Raw genomic sequence first — 22,734 nt, 5'->3', positions numbered from 1 at the left:
AATAACACGAACTCAAATTATTTTAAATATAATAAAATCATATATAAACAATGATTTCATAAATTATTGCATAAATCATATATTAAGTACGACATGAGAATTTAATTAAGCAGTTCATGATGATTTAAATTTATATAATTTGTGTTATTGTTTATCATGTTTTGTTATCATGTTATGTTGTTTGTTATTTTATGAGCTATGTATTTCAATTTAAATGTCTCGTCCTGTATTTCATCAATTGAAGTGTCTTTCGTTAATCTTTCTATTGTTGCTTATTATATTTTATTAATAGCAATTAGCGTTTTAGTTAAGTAAAGAAATGAACTACTAAACATTGATACCAACAAAATATACAAATTAATTAAAAATAGGCATATTTATATTATTATAATTAATGTTTTGTTAATAATAACAAATGTATTTATATTTTAAAAACTAATTTAATAATTAATACCAATTTATTTACGATAAATATGTTAATAAGTTGGTAATTGGATGCAATTAGTTAAAATCGTCATTTTATATGGTACTTAATAAAATGGTGTTAATTACGCCAAATCCTATTTTCGCCTCTATATTTGGTAGGAAAAATAGGATTTGGTGGAAAAAATAGGAAAATGGTGGACCGACGGAAGATGAAAATTCCTTCACCAAAAAATTTGGTGGAAAAATAGGATTTGAGTATTTGGTGATATGGGAGTTGACCACGGTGGGAGGCTAAAACCAAATCTCTATAATTTTAGGTGTAATGGTGATATATGAATTTTGGATGGAAGATTAAAAGAACCTAAATTAGATAAAAAAAATGGCGTTATGGTGTTCGGTCGGAGATGCCCTTGTATGCTAAATTAGCATACTATTTATAAAAAAAAAATGAGAGGTTGACGAGGGGCAATATGGTCTTCTCACTTTAAGTCAATTTCTTGGAAATCGTTCAACTTTGGGCCCCAGTTTTGCAGTTCAGTTTGGATTTTGGAGTTTGGACCCAATTAAAAGTAATTAACTGAACCCAATTTAAATCATGTGCTCCTTTTTCCCGCAACGAAAAGTGGACACCCTTTTTTGATTTGTCTGCTTCTGATTCGCACTTTTACGAATCGCTGCTCGTGAAAAACACGATTTACATGCATTTTTTTATTTTACTGGCAAAAAAATAAAAAATAAAAAATAAAACTGCTTCCATTCACAAAAGTGGATTTTTTCTCGTAGAGGCTCTCCTGGCCTCCGAAGTCAGGTTTTTGAATTTAATTACTGATTTGTTTCGCTTCGTATATTATCAATTTGATTTCAGATTCTGCAATGGCGCGTTCGTTGAATGTAATCGGATTTAAACGATTTGTTTACGTTTGTGAATTTGTCTGCTAATAACGATTAATAAAATGTCTGTTTTAATGAATTTTGATGAAGTGCAATTTTTTCTCGGGTGGCGAATGAATTTTGTTTCGGTTCATTAGCAGTATCGCAGGTGCTGTAATTTTTTTAATTTTCGAATTTATGAGCATTGAATTTTTGTTGTTTTAGGGGAGGATATGGGTGGAGCTACAATGCCTGATGCTGCTCTGTTTAGGACTTTGTTATGCAATCGAAATGTTTCATTGGGCACGCCTGGCGGCCGGAGTTCGTGTTTCGAGCTTAAGCGGCAGCCGATGATTGGCAAAAGATTCCATGAAAAAAAGAGGTGGATAATTTGTTTTGGTATTGGTGATTTTATTTTGTTTTTGTATTGTGGAAGCTTTGCTGATTTTTCTTTGTGAATTTCTTAAATATTCCAGAAAACAATTACACGGGAATGCTTGGTTCCGTAGAACAAGACCTGTTGTTTATTTAAGTATGGTATGCATTACTACTTTCCAATTTCCTTTTTTCCGTAAAAGAGGCTGATGTAAAGTGCATGGTGAATTTTGTTCAATTCGGATAGAACTGCCGTATTCCCGTCTCGGGGGAATTATAGTGGGGGATGAATTGAGTGTAATGCTTCTCTTTGACAATGGGTTCCAATATTCAGGCTTTCGTTATTGGCTTATTGCTTATTTGAATCAGTTTCTTGATAATCAATGATTTTTAGTTACGAAAATATCCAAATTTCAGAATGATTCCAGTGAGTTTCAACCAGCTTTTGTTGACGAGGATGACAATCCAAGTGATTCCCTAGAGATTCGTGAAGATGAATTGTTGACAGCTCAGATAGATCTTTCTGATGTTCGATCCCAGAGAGATGCCATTGAGAAGGAGAGAGATATTCTGCTCGAAAAATTGGCAAAAGCAGAAGCTAAACAACACGAGTACCAAACTGCTGTAATGCATGAAAAGGAACTGACCATTTCAGAACTCGAGGCGGCGAAAGAACTGTTCCATAAGAAGGTACAAGAGTCTATACAGGAGAAATTTGATTTGGAGTCGAAGCTAATTCTGGCAAAACAAGATGCCATTGAACTTGCAGTTCAAGTGGAAAAATTGGCAGAGACTGCTTTCGAGCAGACCACATCTCACATATTAGAAGATGCCCGACTGAGGGTTTCAACAGCAGAAACTTCTGCAGCAGAAGCTGCTTATCAGATTGAGGAACAAATACGAAGTGCTACTGAAGGGGCCGTACTTTCGATAGTTGACCAGTCAAAATTTGCCATAGAAAATGCTTTAGCTGTTGCAGAATCTGCAGGTGACCGCACAAAACAATTCGTTGCATCTTATGTTGATGATTTGAATTTAGTAGATGAGATTGCCGCTTTGAAGTCTCAGAACGTTAAACTACAGAAAACTATGTCTGATTTAGAATCTCAACTGTTGGTTTCCAACAATGAGATGAACAAATTGAAGTTAGAGCTGGAGAAAAGCCGTCAGCAAGCAACAGCGTATGAACTTCTGGCACGTAATACTGAAAAAGAACTGCTTGAGTTTCAGAAATCAATTAGAGAAACAGCTATTCAACAGGAGGACGAAGTTAAATCACTGTTGGAGAAAATGAAAAAGGACTCTGCTGATAGAAGGAAGGCTACCTCAAAGGCTTTTAAGGCAGAGCTGGAAACTATCCAGGCTGCTATTGAAGCAGCAAAAGAAACAGTTCGAGCAAAAGACGAGGCTTACGTGAGAAGATGTGAAGCGCTGCAAAGATCTTTAAAAGCATCTGAATCTGCATCGAAGGCGTGGAGGCAAAGAGCAGAAATGGCGGAAGCATTGTTGTCGAAGAAAGTCGGGTTTGGTGAAAAAGACGATGAAGAAACATACGTGGTCAACGGTGGGCGAGTTGACCTTCTGATGGATGATGATTCACAAAAATGGAAGCTACTAACAAATGGTCCTCGCAGAAAGATACCTGACTGGATGGTAAAGAGAATCGGCTTTATCTGTCCTAGGTTCCCTCCTAGGAAGACGAATATGGCTGAAGCCAAATTATCGAAATTTAAATCTTTGGAGTTGCCCAAACCTGATGAGGTGTGGTCCATCGCCCAAGAAAAGCCAAAAGAAGGTGATACACTGGTTGAGCATGTGATGGAGAAAGAAATAATTGAAAAGAAGCGTAAGGCTTTGGAGCGTGCTCTTCAAAGAAAAACTATTAAGTGGCAGAAAACTCCCGAAGAGATAAAATTAGGTATAGATTTCTATATATCATGTCATACGATATATTTTTTAAGCATATCTTTCAAGCTGCATCTTTGATTGCTCCCACCTTTGCAGAGCCAGGAACTGGTACCGGACGTGAGATAGTGGTCAGTATATCTCTTGTCTGATTATTTATTTTAAATTTTTATGGCTCGGATCATCTATTAATTGTGTGAGATGGAAAAGGTTATAATGTCAAACGAATGTAATTTTTCAAATTCTCGTTTTGAAGTTTCAAGGTTTTAACTGGGAGAGTTGGAGGAGGCAGTGGTACCTCGATCTTGCCCCTAAGGCTGCTGATTTGTCACGTTCTGGCATAACTGCAGTATGGTTCCCTCCGCCCACAGAATCTGTTGCACCGCAAGGTAACCCCGGGCTGCCCCCCTCTGATTTTATGCATTTACTTCCCTTTAACTAATGGAGACACAAATTCATTGTTTTATATCATTTCTTCTAAATGCCAAGAGTTATCTTTTCTCCACCTAGGTTAATGATGTGTCTCAGTAGTTTTATTTATAAGATTTACCCGATGCTCTTGTTTTATCGGAATTTTTTTGTTGATTAATGCAGCTGTCTTTGTACAGAGATGACCTCTATCATATGTGTAAAACAAACTTCGATTTTTCTTTTGACCTTCATTTGAATTTCCATTAGTTGCATTGCTGAGAAGTACAAAATAAATTGCAGGATATATGCCATCTGACCTGTACAACCTGAATTCAGCATACGGTTCGGTGGAAGAGTTGAAGTACTGTCTAGAGGAAATGCGAAATCAAGATCTTCTGGTATAATTCCATGCATTGACTTAGCATAGTTATCTGGACAGATATTGACGCTATGTTTTTATTGTATAAGTTGTCTGCATTCCTACTCACCAAACTTCATAGCACAAAGGCAGATTTTGTGCGTTATGAATGACACAAAACATTGTTTCACACTCCCATCCACAGACAGAAGACTCATATTTAAACTATGTATTGTTTATGTAGAGTAATACTCTCTTATTTACCATTGTAAATTTATCTTCATTTGTCTTTGTGTCTATATTTAAGGATTAGTTAGCCTCTATCTTATGGGTGACTGGAAGTAGTAAATGCCAGAGAACGATATATAAGATTCATTTTCTAAGCACTATTTCCTCGTAGTTTCTATGGAAAGAAGCTCTCTCTTTTAAGTTAGATCCCTCTTGTCCGGCAATATGCGATTTTTGTGCAATTCGTGAGCTAAGAAGAGACATTTATTTTTTAAGATGAAGTCGTATCATATACTGTTCAATTATGAAGATGATATAGTTACTGCATTAGTTCTTGTGAATCTATAACCTTGATTTTGAATTATGTTTGGTATTGTCATGTGTTCCATCTGACTGAAGACCTTGGGAGACGTTGTATTGAATCATCGATGCGCTCATAAGCAGGTATTATGTTTTTGTACTTATATGTTGAGCTATTGAATGTCTCCTCTGTATAAAGATATATCATATTACTTCGTGCTTGTTCCCCGAGGTATATGCTGACATAAGAAACATTTTGTTGGTCAGCAGAACGATATCTTAGTTGAAGGTGCTAAAACTACAATGTGATATTTTGCAGAGTCCTAATGGTGTCTGGAACATATTCGGAGGGAAGCTTGCCTGGGGACCTGAAGCAATTGCGTGCGATGACCCAAATTTTCAAGGGCGTGGCAATCCTTCTACTGGTATGATCATTATATACTCATCCTTAACATCAAAACTAATCTTTACTAGATAATAGATACTAGACAGTTGACCGATTTTTCATTTATTGAAATGTGCTATGACATAACAGTGAGTTGTAACTTAGTCGAAACTTTTGCTGCTAACAATAAACAGGTGACATTTTTCACGCGGCACCAAATATTGATCATTCACAGGACTTTGTACGTAAAGACATAAAGGAATGGCTAAACTGGCTGCGAAATGATATCGGTTTTGATGGATGGCGCCTGGATTTCGCAAGGTGAAGGATTTCATGTTGTTTTCTATTCTCTAAATCTCCACTTGGACTGATACACCCTATCAAACCTTACCTAATTGAATTATTATGTTTGACCTTTAATATGAATCCGTAAGCAGGAAAATTTTTGTTCTATGATTATGCTTTGACTGCTTTTTACCAAAACTAAATCTTCTACTAGTACGCTATAGTCCGATAATTCCATGTTGCTCATCCTACAACATCTGATACTTGGGTACTGGAATTTGCACTTCACCAAACTGATATATTTCCACTTTTCTTGTTTCTGGCAGAGGTTTCTCTGGTAGTTATGTGAAAGAATATATCGAAGCTTCAGATCCTGCATTTGCCATCGGAGAGTACTGGGATAGTCTGGCTTATGAAGGTGGTAATTTATGTTACAACCAAGGTAACTATTCATCACTTTTTTTCTTATAATTCCCGAACACCCTCGAATTTATGATTCAGTTAACAATATAGGTTTTTCATCTCGTGTTTTTATTTAAGGTTAATGTTTGTCTATTGGTTCATGCATTTATCAAATTTTTCAAATGGAATGAGTTATTGTCAAATTCGGGAGAATGATTATGTTCTTCAAATCCCTATTTGTTTCTGGCTGGCATCCATTTTGGTATAATATAGTTTCACCTCCTAGGTGATCGACTAATCTATTTATTTGATATTCATTGGCCTGCAGATGCTCATCGACAACGCATAGTTAATTGGATCAATGCTACCGGTGGTACCTCCTCAGCTTTTGATGTCACCACAAAGGTGCTTTTTGAACATTATCTCGCCTGTCTTCTTGATTTCTAAATTTTCTTCAATATCTTACTTTCTCTTCATAATACGAGATCGTCGTTTTTTGCTCCACAAAAGTAATCTTGATTTTTCTAAAAAAAAGTTTCTTAATTTTTAATGCCTCAAAAAAGGTGATGCCAATGTTTTTGTACTAAGGGATGAGCTGAAGGTTATTTATCGCGTTCAAACCCTCATTTCGTAAATAGTAATATTTATGATCAACTATAGCACACGATTTCGCTAAACTGAAAGCATAAGTAGTTACGAACTATACATTTAGGTGGGATACATAGAAATATTGTATCGGTGGCCCAGTTTTGATATAGAAGGTGTTGTTTCTTGATAAAGAAGGATGAAACAGAGAAATAGGGAATGGCATCGGTGCTTCAAAAAATCAATACAAAACCCGAACTTCCCTCTCCAGTAAAGATTTTTTGTCCATGAAATATCCGAAAAGCAAGAATTATTTCCAACCTAACTCTGAGATTTCAGTTAGTGCAACGAGTAGCACTTACGATATTCTAATTTCCATCATTTTGAGTTGTTGTTTAGGGTATCCTCCATTCAGCCCTGCATAACCAATATTGGAGGTTAATCGATCCTCAAGGTAAACCGACAGGAGTAATGGGATGGTGGCCCTCTCGTGCTGTCACATTCTTGGAGAATCATGATACCGGCTCAACACAGGTTCTCTCTCTCTCTCTCTCTCTCTCTCTCTCTCTCTCTCTCTCTCTCATGTGAAACGTCTCGAGCATAATTACAAGTTGCAACATCTCATTGCAGGGTCATTGGCCGTTTCCAAGAGATAAGCTTCTGCAAGGATATGCATACATTTTATCACATCCCGGGACTGTAAGTGATGTCAAACTTAGTCTCTCTCTATGTTTTATTTCTCGTGTTATTATTTTCGGGAAAACGCTCCCACTTTTCTAATTTTAACCATATATATTATTCGTTTATTTCCAGCCTGTAATATTCTACGACCACTTCTACGATTTTGGCATCCGGGACGTAATAACCGAACTAATCGAAGCTCGAAGGCGGTCAGGAATCCACTGCCGCAGCCCGATAAAAATATTCCACGCAAACAACGACGGTTACGTGGCGAAAACCGGGGAAACACTTGTAGTGAAGCTTGGTCATATTGACTGGAACCCTTCCAAAGAAGTTGACTTGGATGGGAGCTGGCAGAAGTTTGTTGATAAAGGCTCAGATTATCAGTTGTGGTTGAGACAATAATCAATAATGTATTTATAAAGTTATATTGAACATTGCCATCTTTGTCTAGGAAATCCAGAAGCAGTGTAATTAATATATGTAACTCAATTTATAATTAATTAATTAATTATATAAAGGGTTATATACACATTCGTTTAAAATTTAAAAATAATTGACAATAATATCAAAGAGAAATTAATGCCCTTAAATAAAAATTAAATATTAAATATACTACAGCATAAATATTTTATTTTTTATATTTGCATGTACAATACAATGAAATGATGAATACATCATATAAGTTTTACTTATAGTTATTGTAATTTCTTTTCAATATTTTTTAAATTGTAAATTCTTATATCTAATTAACATTTGAAATATTTTTATTTTATTTTAAGTGGGTTCTAAAATGATGAAAAATTGAAAACTCGACCATAATATTTTAGTTACAAATATTAATTTATATATAATTCAAAGAAAATAAAATAGTAGGAAAAAAATTCATTTATTTATATATAAAAAAGTTTAAATTGAGACAATGGAGATGCGGGGGATCGAACCCCGTGCCTCTCGCATGCAAAGCGAGCGCTCTACCATTTGAGCTACATCCCCAATTGTTATTTAACTCAGACAAAATTTATTAATTTTCTGTGATTTTCTAATTTACAATCAATAAATATAATTTATATAAATCGCAGCTTTAATAAATCATCCGCAATAAATAAATAAAATTAGTGGGACCCATTGTGAGGATGATATACAATTATTCTTGGTTACTAAAACAAGAAAAAGCTATAAAGTGCACGATTTTATTTACAGCATTTAAAACGTATCATTTATAGGAAAATGTCACTCTCTTTCTATTTTTCTTTTAAATTTTATTTTTGTCACTTTCTTTCTATAAATCAACAATTATATATTCATGTCTTCTGTACTTTAAAATTTTCAGAAACTCCAGTTCTTTTACAGTTTTACTGCATCACCATTTCTTTTGTGCCATGCAACCTCAGTTTCTGTGCCCATCTCCAACCTAATTAAACAGCTAACAATATATATATATATATACACACATATATATATACACATGTGGAGTATCATGTGACATGTTCTAAATGTGTCAAAAATTAAATAAGTAACATTTGTAGAGGGGAAAATACGTACAATGAAGGATAAAGAGAATGAAATTTAATAGCCACTTTTATTCTACTACATGTTTGCACAAAAAAAGTTTTCACATTTTGATTATTTAAATTGCTTATACTCTCCTTTTTTATTTAATAAATAGATCGTTACCTTGTAAGAATTTTCTACTTATATTACTATTAATTTGATAATACATATACACAAACTCATATTTTCAACTTTGAAATTATTTAAGACTCATTTCATGTTCAAGATATCGTCGATTACTAGGGAAGATATGACAAATAATTTCTCAATAAGTCGAGACAACAACTTATTCCGTGAAAGTTATTGAACTAACAAAATATCTATATACTAAGGGCTCGTTGGTTACCGTAGTGAGGTTCTACTGACTAAATAATATCATAATTTAACAGATTTAATACAAAATCTAATCCAATGAACGAAACCTCGTATTATATAATTAATTAGTCAGTAGAGATCATTGATTCAATCTCATCTAATTCAATATAATCCGATATAGGTGACCGAACGAACCCTAAAATATTTGATTAATCACGGTTTTATTTTTACCAACCAAGTGTTATTGGAAATTTCAAATTAATTTTCTTCTTGACAACTTATATACCACAAATATTATTGAAATATTCAAATGCAAAAGCTACAAACTTTTATTAATTAAAACTGCGGCGGGAAAAAAAATCACATAAAAACATTTTAAAAAGAACAAATAAAAATTCAACAAAATTAATTTTTTTCTATAAAAATAATCTGAAAAAGAAAACATAAATCTCATCCCACGCGCTTGTTTAAGCGTGATCCACCCCCACCACTCCCTACTTCCTTTCCCCCTTTTCATCCAGGGAGCGTAAGCATTCACCTAAAATCTCTACCGTCCATCAAAATTAAATATCTCAATCAATGGCTGAGATATTTAGAGACAATAACACGCCGACGTTTCTCTGGTCTGGAGATACCGAACCTCATCCCCGGACTCAGGTTCGGATCCGAGCCTAAGTAATTTTCTATTTTATGTAAAGAATTTCTTGATGGCTTTATTATTTAAAAAAAAAAACAAAACAAAACAAAAAACCTTCTCGCTGTTCAGAGAGAGAAAGTAAGCAGTGAGCAGTAAGGGGACCTTTACGTACATACCTACATATATGTATATGTAGAGAGAGAAAGTAGTAGCAATTTTTCCGTAAGAGCTCAATCTGAAGCAAATTGCAGTGTTTTGATGTCCATTTGCGCGAATTGCTTCGCATTTCAAAGTAAGTTGAGAAAATTATTTACACGGAACTAATTATCCATTGTTGAATTCAGATCACACTCCGAACACTTCAAAAAAATTCGATTATTTCTGCTTCTGTTAGCTTGCAGCTTTTATTGAAATGTTTGAGCTGTACTGTTCGATAATTTAAGCTGCGATTTGTCTGTCTTCTGCTGTTAATTTTGGTTGAAATGGGTGTTGGGTTTGATTTTATTTTGAGGGTTTCGTTTGTGGTTTTTGAGGAATTTAATGTCAGTTCTGTGACATGCAAGAGCCTTTTAGCTTGTTAATTTATTTTTCTTTTGTTGATGGGATTTTGGATTGTGCCCTAAATTCCTGCTTGTGCATGGTTAATTCCATGGTTAAAAATTGCTTTTGGAAATTAATGATGCTAATTAAACTTCGTTGAACTTTGCTAGTGTCAGTGGTTTGGTTTTTTATGGCCTTAATTTGGTAATATTAAAAAATAAACGGCTGTTCTGGTTAATTTGTTGTCGGTTTGACCTTTTGGAACTCGATTATTTTTGGTTTGTGTATCTTAATTTGGTAGTAATTCTGAACTAATTCTCTTACCAAGTCATTTAATGCTTTACTTTTCATGTTCGACAGAGATATTCCTCGTTTGGAGAGCGTATTACTTGGCTTAGTTGGCTGAAGGACTAAGTTGCTCAACAGACTCGGCGCAGTTTTTTATTACAACTGAATTTCGAAGGGACTTTAATGGTTGAGGGCATCTAGGCGAATACCCTTTCCAGTCGAAAAATTCTCGGATCTTGTCCAATTTGCATTACCTTCTTTAGGACCAACTATAGAAGCCGAACCATATTTAATGTACAGATGTTGCAGCGCCAAATCATGTTCAAGCAACTGCAGGAACTGCAGCGAAGGCAACAGCTCCAGGAATTGGGCAATGCCAGAAACCAGGATTACGTTGACCACCAACTGTCATCACTAAAACAAGATCCACAAATGTTCTCTATTGGTAATGTGCAAATGGCGCAACATGGTGGATCCCCCGTTTTTCAAGGGTTCCATAACGGATTAGGTCCTATGGGCCTTTCTCAGCCTCAGTTTGACGTATCTTTATATGGTAACTCAAATCAATATTCTCATAACCTCCAAGAGGCACCACCGTTTGCCAGCTCATTTACGAGTCAACAAGGCAATTTCGGACAAGTCCCCGTTCAAAGTTTAAATACTGGTTGGCTCGGAATTTCTCATGGGGAAGCATCAGAGATCGCATCTGATTCGTTGGATCCACTTGAACAGAAAATATTGTATAACACAGAGGATAATAATAGCTGGGAATTTTCTTTCGGTGGGAATAGCAAAATGGAGAACACGTCTTATATGGATGCATTGCCGTCGACTCAAAAGGGTAGCTGGAGTGCTCTGATGCAATCTGCTGTGACGGAAGCTTCTAGTAGCGATACTGCGATGCAAGAAGAGTGGAGTGGGTTGAGCTTTCAGAACCCTGAGTTGTCAACTGAAAATCAGCCATCAAGTTTCGTTAATAGTGAAAACCCGCACAATAATTGGGTTGATAGGAACTTGCAAAATGTGTCCTCTCCAAGTTCGGAGCCGTCGAATATGAACTATAGTTCTCAGGGTTTTAAGCAATCGGAGTACCAATATCTCAAACAGAGAGATGAATTTCAGCCTAACGTTTTCTCTTGCTCAACTGAGAAAAACCCCTGCATTGACTTTTCAGGTAGTAATTAATGTGTCGTAACTGTCGTCTATTATCTTCTTTTGGTTTTTTTATGGGGTGAAAATTTATGATTGGTGAGATTGCCAAGAATTAAAGGTGATTCTGAATGAGACACGTGTAAATGCATGGATATCGATGTTTTGTTTATGACTTGATGAAGATAAATAGTATGTGAAAATTGGAGATATTGACTTCAATGAAGAAAAATGATTGGGGTTTTCATTCTTATGCAGGTCGTGAATTAAAAGACACTTTATGGCTTCCCGGGAATACATCAAATTCCGTATCTGATGGCATTCAAAGGTGCTAGTTTAAAAAATGATGAAATTTTATTAGGTTACCTATGTACAGTTGTAGCAATAACCTCGGATCATCAATAAGTACATAATAATTCTGTTATTCTTCTTGGATATGTAGCATTTATTTTCTTGATGTGCTATTTTTGTATTAATCCAGAGATTGTTCTCCCGGGATGCAATTGACTTCAAAAGTATCATCTCTCAACCAATTGCCGCTAACCGAAACTTCTGTTGCATCCATTGCTAATCCATGCAACACCAGCCATCTCGAGTCGCAAGGTTTTTGCTTTAGACCGGGCCCGACAGATGTCGGGACGACACAGTCACACTCATTTTTCCCATCTTTTTCAATGGTCGGTAAAAAACGTTTTTTCAATGGGGACACCACTTTTTTCAATGATTTCTCACCACATGAATAAAATCCCTATTTATATGTCCGGAATAACGATGTTTAACTCTCCTACATGCAGGGAAACTCAAATACCACCTCTGTTTCAAGTCATTATGGGAATGATTATATCAAGAATCAGCTTCCAGCTCCATCGGTACAAAGTCACATGACTACTAAACTCCCAGCATATAACGCTGCTTCCTCCCAAGTTAATCGTCAACTGAAAACTGCCAGCTTTGGCGGTCCTGAGTTTCCATGGTCAGATATTAACTCACAGCAAGATATGTCTTCCTCAAAACCGAACAGGTTCTCAGACAGTTTGTTTCAGTCCCCTGATTCAGCTTCCAGCAGTCTAGAGACTAGTTCGGGAGCTCCAAGTGAGCAGCCCAATCAGAGCCGTTTCAAACATGAACTCAACGTGCAAGAATTCCGCACAAACTCTGGGAAATCAGGATATGGTGAACAGAGATTTGAGAAAGAAAGTTCCTTCGATGAGGGCTCGACTGAGATGCATAATCCAATATCTCTAAGCATAAATATGCAGACACAGGAGTCTTTAAGAGCCTTTGGCCACTCTTTGCATCAAAATGACCCCCTTCTGCACAAATTGCATTCTCCTAGAAATGCTGAAATCGACTATGGTAAGAATTTGCCACTTAAATATGATTCGGTCAATTATCAGACAATCGCCAATGCAAGGGAGCTGTTGTTGAGTGGACAGAAGCAAGTACTCCAAGACAGTGAAGATAAAAAGGGATGGAACTTTTCGCAAGACAAAGAAGATCATTCAGGCAAAAATAATGCCCAGAATAATTTGATTGGCCGCAATGAAGTTTCTAATACAGCATATCAGTCACCGACCACTTTGCAAATGTCACCACCCTGGTCACAGCATTATGGAACCTTAAAGAATGGGGTAACTATTGCAAACGTGCATGAAAATAGTCCGATTATGCAAGTAAACTCAGCTAATGCTAGTCAAGGCAGTGGCGTATGGCCATCTTCAGCTGTCGCCTTGATAGCGAGTCAACATTTATCGTCCCCTAGCATGTTGCCTTCAAATGTCTCTAATTATCAAAATTTGGCTCTTTCAAAACCAATGAAGCGCAAAATTATTGCATTTGAAATGGTGCCCTGGCACAAGGAAGTGAATCATCAAGAACCGAGGCTTCATAATATCAGGTGCGTCAGTGGAAGCTGTTTTCATTACAAGAAAATCTCAGTTAATTTGATGTCTTTTACCATCACCGCCTACTTTTTTTATAAGATGAGCCTATAATTACTAGACTTTCTTCTACCAGCGAAGTCATTTTGGAAGTGATAAATAATGCTATAATGGTTATCTAATTTTCCCTTTTGCTAAATCTCTTTCGAGTTGACAGAATGGCCGAGTTAGAATGGGCACAAGCTTCAAAAAGAAGGGAAGAGGAGGTGAGCTGATTTAGTACAAAGCTATAATCAATTTCTCTATTTTATTAATCGAATCCTCTTGATCAAGGCATTTTTTGTTATTACCAGGCTGAAATTGTTGAAGATGTTCTCCCATTGGCTCGAGCAAAAAGGCGGCTCATTTTTACAACACAGCTTATGCAGCAGGTCTTTAGACCTGCCCCAGCAGTTATTCTCTTTGCCGATGCCAAATCAAACTGCGATGACGTGGCATATTCTGCTGCTAGATTAGCATTAGGGGATGCATGCAACTTGATTAGTAATCTGCCACCTGATAACACTGACATGTATAAGAAGTGCTTTTTTTATTTTCCCCTTTCTTGTTTATTGAAAATAATTTCTAATCTCTAGTTCAAAAAAATTAATAGCTTCCATTTCTGACCTCCTATTTTCGCATTATAATATGTGCAGATCACCAGACAAGCTGAGGACTTCGAAGAAACCCCGTGTCTGTGATTTATCGAAAGTCGTGGAAGGCTTAATTAATCGAGTGCAGAAGCTTGAAGGTGATCTATCGAGGTACGAATATGACTGTTATACTTGGAAACATTTCTATCTATATTTTATTTTTCAAATTATATTACTATGAATTAAGCGGGCAATATTTTCTTTTAGCAGATCATTTTCTTACATGTTCTAATATATTTTTATTTTCCGGATAAAAAAAACGCCCGATTGTGGATTTGATGATGCAGACTGGACCAAAAAATATCGATTGTAGACATCAAAGTCGAAATCCAGGAACTGGAGAAGTTCTCCACAATCAACCGTTTTGCAAAATTCCATGTCAAGGCCCACTCAAGCACAGTTGATTCCACATCATCTTCTGGCCAATCAACTGTACATAAACCGAACCCCCAAAGATATGTAAGGGCACTTCCATTACCCAAGACTTTACCCGAAGGGACAGATTGTCTTTCCTTGTGATCATCGATGAAAGTAGTAATACTTAGGCCTTAACTCCCTCATAACTACTCTGCATTGTGTTCCGTCTCTGCCAATATCTACTAACATTTTCCTGGCCCATGAAATCGGACAAGGGGAAACATGCAAGTGAAATCAGGTTATTGTTCTTGACTTAAATCGATTGAGACCCTTCTTCAATTTTGATGTAGTATACATATATAATATATATATATTGGTCTCTGTACATGTGCATGAGAGATTTTAGGAGCAGGCCGCTGACCTTTTAAGGATTAATTAAATGGATTTGTACCGTTTCGTTCGTTTTAGTGCATACTGTTGAATCTTCTGTTGTGTAAGATTTGTATTATTTTCTCTCCCTCCTTTTGTTTCTTTTTCAGGGTAAAATAAGATAAAATACATCCATGTTAAAATCAAGAGTAGCTTAAGAAAAGGGCATCTGAGTATTTTATTGGACCTATTGAAGAAAAGGGTATCTGAGTATGCCTTTAGAAGCTTCTGAATAATACTTTTCAGTTCTTTTAATTTTGCTCTGACAAGTACGAGGTTTGTTCCCAGACAGTGATTTTGTGGCCCCCAAAACCCCTCTCGTGTCAGCAAAAAGACAAACAGCAGTCTTTTCTCTGTGCCTGCGTCGTGCCTGTCTTTATATTTCCTGTCTAAAAAGATGTTGAATGACAGGTCAGCAAAAAAAACCAAGATCCTGCTCTGCAATAAAAAAATAAAAAATACAAGATTTGTCAGCATATGATGATGGTTCGGTCATGTGAGAGAGTGATGTCAGAGAAGATGAAGAAAGCAAGATTTTGGTCAATTTGTGCGTCATAATAAACAAAGAACTTTAATTAAAAAATAAATAAAAAATACAAAACTAAATAAATAAACTTTCTATAGCTTGATATTTTGAGAACATATATATATTGTGATGCCTTGAAAAACTGATGTTTTTTGCAACAGAACAAAGGCCGTGTGTTGTGTATATTACCTGTCTCGTAAATTCGTCGCTGAGTAGTTATTTTCATACCAAAGCGATGACCACAAGAATGCACTTTTTCCAGGTACAATAGAGCATCTGAATGACCAACAAACTCACAATTCATAACAGAACAAAGAGAGAAACAAACAAGACTGAAAATTTTCCAACAACTGTGACCAAAAATAATAAATAAATAATTAAGAAAGGCTGAAAAAACTCGACACCCCATTCATTATACACATACAAAAGAGAAGCAGCGGTCTGAGTTACGAGACCAAGGAAACAAAAAAGGCAATGGCAACTCCGCATATAATAGCAGTCCCTTACCCAGCACAGGGCCACGTGATTCCCATGCTGGAAATCACGCAATGGCTTGTAAAGCAAGGCATCAAAGTCACCTTCGTGAACACAAACTTCAACCACCAACGTGTCATCGACTCACTTTCTGATTCAGACAACATAAGACAGCTACTGAACATGGTCTCCATGTCAGATGGAGTGGAGCCATGGGAGGACAGAAACGACCTCGGAAAACTAACACAGGCAATTTCCAAGACCATGCCCGGTCAACTCGAGGCCCTTATCGATGAAATAAACGGTAAAGGAGGAGAAAAAATCACCTGTGTTGTAGCTGATTGGAGCATGAAATGGGCTCTTGAGGTAGCAGAAAAATTGGGGCTCAAGAGAGCAGCGTTCAGCGCACTATCTGCTGCTATTTTGGCTTTATCGGTCAATATACCGAAGCTAGTCAGTGATGGGATTATCGACAGTAATGGTAATAAGCCTATTCTTGTATAATATATTAATATTTAAATAACTTGGAATATATATATATATATATATATATACATATATATATATATATATATATATATATATATATATATATATATATATATAACATATATACTTACAATGAATGCAGGGAGACCCTTGACGAACCAGAGCATTCGGCTGTCACCAAACATGCCACTCATGAACCCAATGACCTTCATGTGGGTCACCGCTGGTGAAGAGGCAACACAGAAGACTGTTTTCGACATTCTGCAAAAAAACAGCTCTTTGGTCAAATTGTCAGAGAGGATAATTTGCAACTCGTCCTACTACTTGGAGCCGGGGGTATTTTCACTATTGCCAGATATTCTACCTGTGGGTCCCATTCTGGCAAGCAACCGTTTGGGGAAGGCGGCGGGGAACTTCTGGCCGGAGGACTCTGATTGCTTGGCTTGGCTCGATCAACAGCCGGTCGATTCTGTCATATACGTAGCTTTTGGTAGCTTCACCTTCTTTGATCATACACAGTTTGAGGAACTGGCTTTAGGGCTCGAACTGACAAACAGGCCGTTTTTGTGGGTTGTGAGGCATGATGTGAAAGATGGTAATACGGGTAGTAAACATTATCCGGAAGGTTTTGCAGATAGAGTGAAGAATCGGGGGCGAATGGTGGGGTGGGCCCCTCAACAAGAGGTGTTGTCTCATGCCTCTGTTGCATGCTTTGTAAGCCACTGTGGTTGGAATTCTACAGTTGAGGGAATTGGCAATGGAGTGCCTTTACTTTGCTGGCCTTTCTATGCAGACCAGTTCCTTAACCAGACGTACATTTGTGATGAGTGGGAGGTTGGACTAGGATTGAATAAAGATGGAAGTGGGATTATCAGACATGGGGAAATAAGGGATAAGGTGGAACTTATTCTGAGTGATAAAAATTATAAGGAGAGAGCTACGAGTCTTCAGGCGAAAACCGTGGATAGTGCCAGAGGAGGGATCTCTGGTAAGAATTTTGATAATTTTATAGAGTGGATCAAGGATGTCTGAAATAATACCTTGTGAAAACAGACTTATTCATGGCCTTGTCTGATAAAACTGTACGAATCATTTCTATGGATTTTGATTTAGCCTGCACAAGTGCAAATAGTCTTCTTTTTCATGTTTAAGAATCTGTAAACAGCATATAAATGCATCAGACAGGACAAAAACACAAATAAAAGCTTCAACATCTGAAAAACTATCTGAAATTAAGGTAGCTTACACAGTTCAATTAACATGACATGAGATGAAATTGTAGAATCAAGAACAAGAATATATCATGCATAGTTCTTGAAAGAAGATGGAGATTCCATTAAAATGGATGCTGATTCAATGGAATTCAAATCGTAATAATAAAAATGAACAACGAAATCCAAAAGTAAAAAAAAAAGGAACAACGAAGCGGACAAACCAAAGAAGAAGTGCAAGTGTCGAGGATGAAGGTAATCGTGAAAGATTACATACAATGAAGTGACAATCGTCAATTCAAACCAAAATGCAAACAGAGTAGAGGACAGAAAGAAAGTGAAAAAAATACAGAAACCAATAGTTTAAAAAATAAAAAAAAAAGAACAATAGCATTGATCCAAGAGCAAAAAAACAAGATATAACAAACACCGAATAAAAGACAGAAGGGAAGAGACGCTTACAGCTTCCGCAATCTACGTAAGCCTTGGGAAACTGACAAGGGCTTGATGTTAGTTCTCCTTATTTTCTTCATCCATGCTAACTATAAAAATGAAGGTAAAGATTAGGACAATGAAGTTGTAACAAAATATTTTTGAAGGGTGAAAAATGGCAAGACCACATGTATTAGCCATACCATATCCAGCGCAAGGCCATGTGATTCCCTTGATGGAGCTTGCCCAATGCTTAGCAAATAATGGCATAAAAGTCACATTTGTCAACACAGATTTCAACCACGAGAGAATTCTGAAGGCTCTGTCGCATACTGAAAACATAAACGAGCTGATCAATCTGGCTTCGATCCCAGATGGATTAGCACCCAACGAGGATCGAAATGACTTGGGAAAGTTAACAGATGCAATGATGAGGGTCATGCCTGAGAAACTCGAGGCTCTCATTGAATCAATCAACGCAACAGTGAGTGACAAAATCATCTGTGTTATTACAGATTATGGCTTGGGTTGGGCATTAGATTTGGCAAACAAACTCGGAATCAAGAGAGCAGCCTTCGTACCAGCATCTGTTGGGCTGTTGGCTTTGGCAATCAATGTCCTGAAACTGGTCGATGAAGGAATCATCGACTGTAATGGTGAGTCTTTTATCTGTTCTCCATTCCCCAAATACATTGCAACACAAAATAACTATATATGAAAGCTTTTATGGTGTACTAGTTTACTTAACCAGTACAAGATTTTCTTGTTATTTTATATGTAATAATATGTCCATCCAGGAACACCTGTGAAGCAACAGGTGATTCAGCTTTCACCAGACATGCCTGCGATGAGCACACTAGGCTTTGCATGGATGTGCATCGGCAATTTCACTGCGCAGAAAATTATATTTAATTCGATATTAAAGAACATCGAATTGGCTAAACTGGCAGATTGGGTAATTTGCAATTCATCTCATGAATTGGAGCGTGGAGCACTCGCCGTGGTTCCCAATTGCGTGCCAGTAGGCCCTCTTCTCGCCAGCAACCGTCTCGGAAAATCAGCCGGATATTTCTGGCCGGAAGATTCCGCCAGCCTGGAATGGCTCGATCAACAGCCGCCCAACTCCACCATATACATTGCATTTGGGAGCTTCACTGTGTTTGATCAAACACAATTTCAAGAACTGGCTATGGGGCTCGAACTTACCCAAAGGCCGTTTCTTTGGGTTGTAAGGCAAGATATGACTCTGGACAACGATAAGGCTTATCCGAAAGGATTCAAAGAAAGAGTGAAGAATCGGGGGAAAGTGGTGAATTGGGCACCTCAACAGAAGGTGTTATCTCACCCTTCTGTTGCTTGTTTTCTGAGCCATTGCGGATGGAATTCAACAGTCGAGGGTATAAGCAACGGACTCCCTTTCCTGTGCTGGCCCTACTTTGCAGACCAGTTTCTCAACCAGAGCTACATTTGTGAATATTGGAAGATTGGGCTAAGTTTGGACAAAGATGAAAATGGAATCATTGTACATGAAGAGATTAGGAAGAAGGTGGAGCTTCTCCTGACTGATAAAAGCTACAAGGATAGAGCCTCGAATCTTCAATCGAAGGCCGTGTCTAGTGTCACAAAAGGAGGTTGTTCACAGAAGAATTTCAATAATTTCGTAGCTTGGATCAAGGAAACCTAAAGTTAGTATTAACTATCAAGATTGCAGTTATCAGATATCAATCAAATTTCATTTTAAGATTTCCAGGACCAATGTTTTTTCTTTTGTTTATTTTTTCCTGAGAAACACCCGGTGTGGTTTCAAGACCAATATGTTGTCTCATAGGGGAAACTGTATCTCACTGTATTGCTCGTTATGAACGTTCTGTTTTTTCTGTTTAACATTAACCATTTTCTTGTTAAACTAAAAACAATTGGTATACAATTAAAAAATTATTTCATTCTCTTGTACTACAAAAATGACATCGATGAAAAAAATTAAATCGTCATATAAACCAATTGCCCCTGTAATATCCGGGGCAAGCATTCAAAACAACTCGTTGTAATCATCTATGAAGTAGAGAAAATATATAAATCTACAGGGAGAGGTATAAGTTGACCTGGTCTGAGCATATCTTCTTCCACTTTCTCTGGATCCCGGCCTTAAGAGAATTATATTGGCCGGCTCTTTTATCAGAAAGAATGATGCATACAATTGAATGCTGCCAAAATCGAAACTCGTGTCAGATGCTTGCACAACTACATCAAGACGGCACAAAGTTGTTGTATAACAAAAAAGTGTGCAAAGATCTATGAGATGATTAAAAAATTAAAGAAACATAAATAAGTGTAATAAAGTCTTAATCATTGCCAAGAACAAGCAAGAAGCAGACAAGAGATAAAATTGAAGATATAAATGACAAAAGCTAAGACGGCTTGCATTGCAACATTGGTATGACAAATTAATAGCAGAAAATGGCAAAAATAAACTTGCTTTTTTAAATCATGGTTTTCATCATCCTCTCCACCTATAAAATGCAGGCATTAAACAGGTGTTGATGAAGTCACAATAGAATCTGATCTAGTAAAGAAAAAAATGGAAAGAAAACCACATGTAGTGGCTATACCGTATCCAGCACAAGGACATGTAATTCCCATGATGAAGGTTGCCCAATACTTGGCAGAAAACGGTCTCAAAGTCACATTTGTCAACACCGAATTCAATCACCAGCGAGTTACAAAGGCACTTTCTCAGACAGGTAACATACACGAACTCGTAAATTTGGTCTCAATTCCAGATGGCTTAGAATCTTGGGAAGACAGAAATGAGCATGGGAAGTTAGCTGAAGCTACGGTGAAGATCATGCCTAAGGAGCTGGAGAATCTAATTCAAGAGATGAACAGAACAGAAAGTGATGACATCATCAAGTGTGTGCTCGTGGACTTCTATATGGCGGGAATATTGCCTGTGGTAGAAAAATTCGGCATCAAGAGAGCGGCCTTTTTGCCAGCACCGGTGGCATTGTTGGCATTAACACTCAATGTACAGAAACTCGTTGATGATGGGATTGTAGATGCCGACGGTGAGTCTTTTATTTTTTCGAAATAAAAGGCATTAACTTCCTAAAGTAATTCAATAATTTCGATATTTTTGAAAAAAACTCGGATTTAGAATATTTTTTTCATTTCGATTTCCAATTTTTTTTTTTTGGAGCGTAGTCGAAATTAGTTTTTGATTTGAAATCTTCTCCAACAGGAACACCCTTGACGAACCAGCCGATTCAGCTGGCTCCATTGATGCCTAAGATGAGCCCCATGAACTTCGCATGGGCATGCTTCCCAGATCCATCCATGGGAAAACCTATTTTCCACTCCATAATCCAAAACAACGAATCAGCAAAACTAATACAACGCCTAATCTGCAACTCATCTCACGTGTTGGAGCAACCGGCGCTCAATTTCATCCCCAATTGTTCGCCGATAGGCCCTCTCCTCCCAAGCAGCCACCGCCTCGGGAAATCAGCCGGCCATTTCTGGCCGGAAGATTCCACTTGCCTGGCGTGGCTCGACCAACAGCCACCGAATTCCGTCGTCTACGTCGCGTTCGGGAGCTTCACCGTTTTCGACGCAATCCAGTTCGAAGAACTGGCGCTCGGCCTCGAATCAACAAACAGGCCGTTCCTATGGGTGGTTAGACAAGATACAAATCGAGATAATGAAATCGAAGAAGCTTACCCTGCCGGATTCGCCGAACGGGTGAAGAACCGCGGCAAAATGGTCGGCTGGTCGCCGCAGGAGCAGGTGCTGTCGCATCCCGCCGTCGCTTGCTTCATCAGCCACTGCGGCTGGAATTCGACCGTTGAGGGGATCGGAAACGGAGTGCCGCTCCTGTGCTGGCCGTACTTCGCCGACCAGTTCCTTAACCGGAGTTACATTGTCGATCACTGGGGAGTTGGATTAGGGTTAGAGAAGGATGAAAATGGAATTGTGAGAAAGGAGGAAATTAGGGTTAATGTGGAACGAATTTTCGACGATGAAGGATATAAATCTAGGGCGGTAAAACTTCAGGCCAAGATCTTCAGCAGCGCCCATGAAGGAGGAAGCTCTCACCTGAATTTCCATAGCTTCATAAATTGGATTAAGGATAATTAATTAAATTATTAATTCAAAACAGAAATTAAATTATCTGTTTCTCACTATGTAGCACGGAAACTTCAAATTTTTTTTTAACGTATTCGCATTTTCATCATGTTTCGGATACGTTTTGTGTGTCGACCCTCGAGAATGACGGATATGTTATGGACCAATTTACAAATTTTGAAAAGTTAAAAATATGTTTGAACAGTAAATTCCTTAAATAATTTGTTGATTCCCTAATTATTTACATGGCTTAATGATCAATTGCAAATTAATAGTTGATAATAATATTTATTTTGAATTTATTAGTATAAAATGTATAAAAAGAATTTATAAATAAACAAAAACTTATATATATTAATATAGTATAATCATAAATATATGTCTATACTTTTAATATATACACGTTTTCTCCAAATTCACGTATCCTT

At 37.2% G+C, this 22,734-nt stretch overlaps 5 protein-coding genes, 2 long non-coding RNA genes and 1 other non-coding gene across 8 annotated transcripts; 5 read left to right on the top strand and 3 right to left on the bottom strand.

Annotated features, from left to right (window-relative positions):
- Nucleotides 1–1,001: 1,001 nt before the first annotated feature.
- LOC105971275 (uncharacterized) lies at nucleotides 1,002–7,743 on the top strand. Its single transcript, XM_012996124.2, has 15 exons — nucleotides 1,002–1,234; nucleotides 1,522–1,678; nucleotides 1,773–1,833; nucleotides 2,089–3,589; nucleotides 3,676–3,707; nucleotides 3,833–3,965; nucleotides 4,288–4,385; nucleotides 4,973–5,017; nucleotides 5,193–5,298; nucleotides 5,453–5,579; nucleotides 5,870–5,985; nucleotides 6,274–6,350; nucleotides 6,930–7,064; nucleotides 7,161–7,229; nucleotides 7,344–7,743. Exons 2-15 carry the CDS (start codon nucleotides 1,530–1,532, stop codon nucleotides 7,614–7,616), a joined length of 2,922 nt encoding a protein of 973 aa, XP_012851578.2. The 5' UTR covers nucleotides 1,002–1,234; nucleotides 1,522–1,529; the 3' UTR covers nucleotides 7,617–7,743.
- Nucleotides 7,744–8,134: 391 nt separating this feature from the next.
- On the bottom strand, nucleotides 8,135–8,207 carry TRNAA-UGC (transfer RNA alanine (anticodon UGC)). The gene has a single exon. It is a non-coding gene; the product is annotated as a tRNA-Ala (tRNA).
- A 1,588-nt stretch (nucleotides 8,208–9,795) lies between these two features.
- On the top strand, nucleotides 9,796–15,140 carry LOC105971238 (dentin sialophosphoprotein-like protein). Its single transcript, XM_012996090.2, has 9 exons — nucleotides 9,796–10,009; nucleotides 10,618–11,719; nucleotides 11,953–12,022; nucleotides 12,176–12,371; nucleotides 12,489–13,591; nucleotides 13,792–13,840; nucleotides 13,928–14,145; nucleotides 14,270–14,377; nucleotides 14,554–15,140. Exons 2-9 carry the CDS (start codon nucleotides 10,846–10,848, stop codon nucleotides 14,783–14,785), a joined length of 2,850 nt encoding a protein of 949 aa, XP_012851544.2. The 5' UTR covers nucleotides 9,796–10,009; nucleotides 10,618–10,845; the 3' UTR covers nucleotides 14,786–15,140.
- LOC105971260 (uncharacterized) lies at nucleotides 15,086–17,047 on the bottom strand. The gene is made up of 6 exons (XR_016033039.1): nucleotides 16,906–17,047; nucleotides 16,673–16,802; nucleotides 16,379–16,479; nucleotides 16,086–16,292; nucleotides 15,768–15,854; nucleotides 15,086–15,441 (listed from the first exon to the last, which is right to left on the bottom strand). It is a non-coding gene; the product is annotated as an uncharacterized LOC105971260 (long non-coding RNA).
- On the top strand, nucleotides 15,912–17,670 carry LOC105971246 (UDP-glycosyltransferase 83A1). The gene is made up of 2 exons (XM_012996099.2): nucleotides 15,912–16,533; nucleotides 16,684–17,670. Exons 1-2 carry the CDS (start codon nucleotides 16,053–16,055, stop codon nucleotides 17,571–17,573), a joined length of 1,371 nt encoding a protein of 456 aa, XP_012851553.2. The 5' UTR covers nucleotides 15,912–16,052; the 3' UTR covers nucleotides 17,574–17,670.
- Nucleotides 17,671–17,786: 116 nt separating this feature from the next.
- On the top strand, nucleotides 17,787–20,074 carry LOC105971253 (UDP-Glycosyltransferase superfamily protein). Its single transcript, XM_012996104.2, has 2 exons — nucleotides 17,787–18,840; nucleotides 18,982–20,074. The coding sequence occupies exons 1-2, from the start codon at nucleotides 18,360–18,362 to the stop codon at nucleotides 19,866–19,868; spliced, it is 1,368 nt and encodes a 455-aa protein (XP_012851558.2). The 5' UTR covers nucleotides 17,787–18,359; the 3' UTR covers nucleotides 19,869–20,074.
- Nucleotides 20,075–20,077: 3 nt separating this feature from the next.
- Nucleotides 20,078–22,042, bottom strand: LOC148768276 (uncharacterized). The gene is made up of 2 exons (XR_016033040.1): nucleotides 21,902–22,042; nucleotides 20,078–20,388 (listed from the first exon to the last, which is right to left on the bottom strand). It is a non-coding gene; the product is annotated as an uncharacterized LOC148768276 (long non-coding RNA).
- LOC105974643 (UDP-glycosyltransferase 83A1) lies at nucleotides 20,763–22,371 on the top strand. The gene is made up of 2 exons (XM_088821530.1): nucleotides 20,763–21,249; nucleotides 21,423–22,371. Exons 1-2 carry the CDS (start codon nucleotides 20,763–20,765, stop codon nucleotides 22,316–22,318), a joined length of 1,383 nt encoding a protein of 460 aa, XP_088677656.1. The 3' UTR covers nucleotides 22,319–22,371.
- The last annotated feature ends 363 nt before the right edge of the window (nucleotides 22,372–22,734 follow it).

Source organism: Erythranthe guttata, chromosome 8, assembly GCF_056151865.1.
Source record: "Erythranthe guttata isolate IM_541 chromosome 8, IM_541, whole genome shotgun sequence".
Classification (NCBI taxonomy): domain Eukaryota; kingdom Viridiplantae; phylum Streptophyta; class Magnoliopsida; order Lamiales; family Phrymaceae; genus Erythranthe; species Erythranthe guttata.
The sequence above is the reverse complement of the archived record's forward strand: the minus strand, read 5'-3'. Positions and strand labels throughout refer to the sequence as shown.

Bases quoted from the DNA above. Each gene is read 5' to 3' on its own strand.
- LOC105971275 (XM_012996124.2), top strand. From the start codon at position 1,530: ATGGGTGGAGCTACAATGCCTGATGCTGCTCTGTTTAGGACTTTGTTA. The intron at 3,590-3,675 runs GTATAGATTTCT...CCACCTTTGCAG, and splicing joins TCCCGAAGAGATAAAATTAG to AGCCAGGAACTGGTACCGGA. The intron at 5,986-6,273 runs GTAACTATTCAT...ATTGGCCTGCAG, and splicing joins TAATTTATGTTACAACCAAG to ATGCTCATCGACAACGCATA.
- LOC105971238 (XM_012996090.2), top strand. From the start codon at position 10,846: ATGTTGCAGCGCCAAATCATGTTCAAGCAACTGCAGGAACTGCAGCGA. The intron at 12,023-12,175 runs GTGCTAGTTTAA...GTATTAATCCAG, and splicing joins GTATCTGATGGCATTCAAAG to AGATTGTTCTCCCGGGATGC. The intron at 13,841-13,927 runs GTGAGCTGATTT...TGTTATTACCAG, and splicing joins CAAAAAGAAGGGAAGAGGAG to GCTGAAATTGTTGAAGATGT.
- LOC105971246 (XM_012996099.2), top strand. From the start codon at position 16,053: ATGGCAACTCCGCATATAATAGCAGTCCCTTACCCAGCACAGGGCCAC. The intron at 16,534-16,683 runs GTAATAAGCCTA...CAATGAATGCAG, and splicing joins TGGGATTATCGACAGTAATG to GGAGACCCTTGACGAACCAG.
- LOC105971253 (XM_012996104.2), top strand. From the start codon at position 18,360: ATGGCAAGACCACATGTATTAGCCATACCATATCCAGCGCAAGGCCAT. The intron at 18,841-18,981 runs GTGAGTCTTTTA...ATGTCCATCCAG, and splicing joins AGGAATCATCGACTGTAATG to GAACACCTGTGAAGCAACAG.
- LOC105974643 (XM_088821530.1), top strand. From the start codon at position 20,763: ATGGAAAGAAAACCACATGTAGTGGCTATACCGTATCCAGCACAAGGA. The intron at 21,250-21,422 runs GTGAGTCTTTTA...CTTCTCCAACAG, and splicing joins TGGGATTGTAGATGCCGACG to GAACACCCTTGACGAACCAG.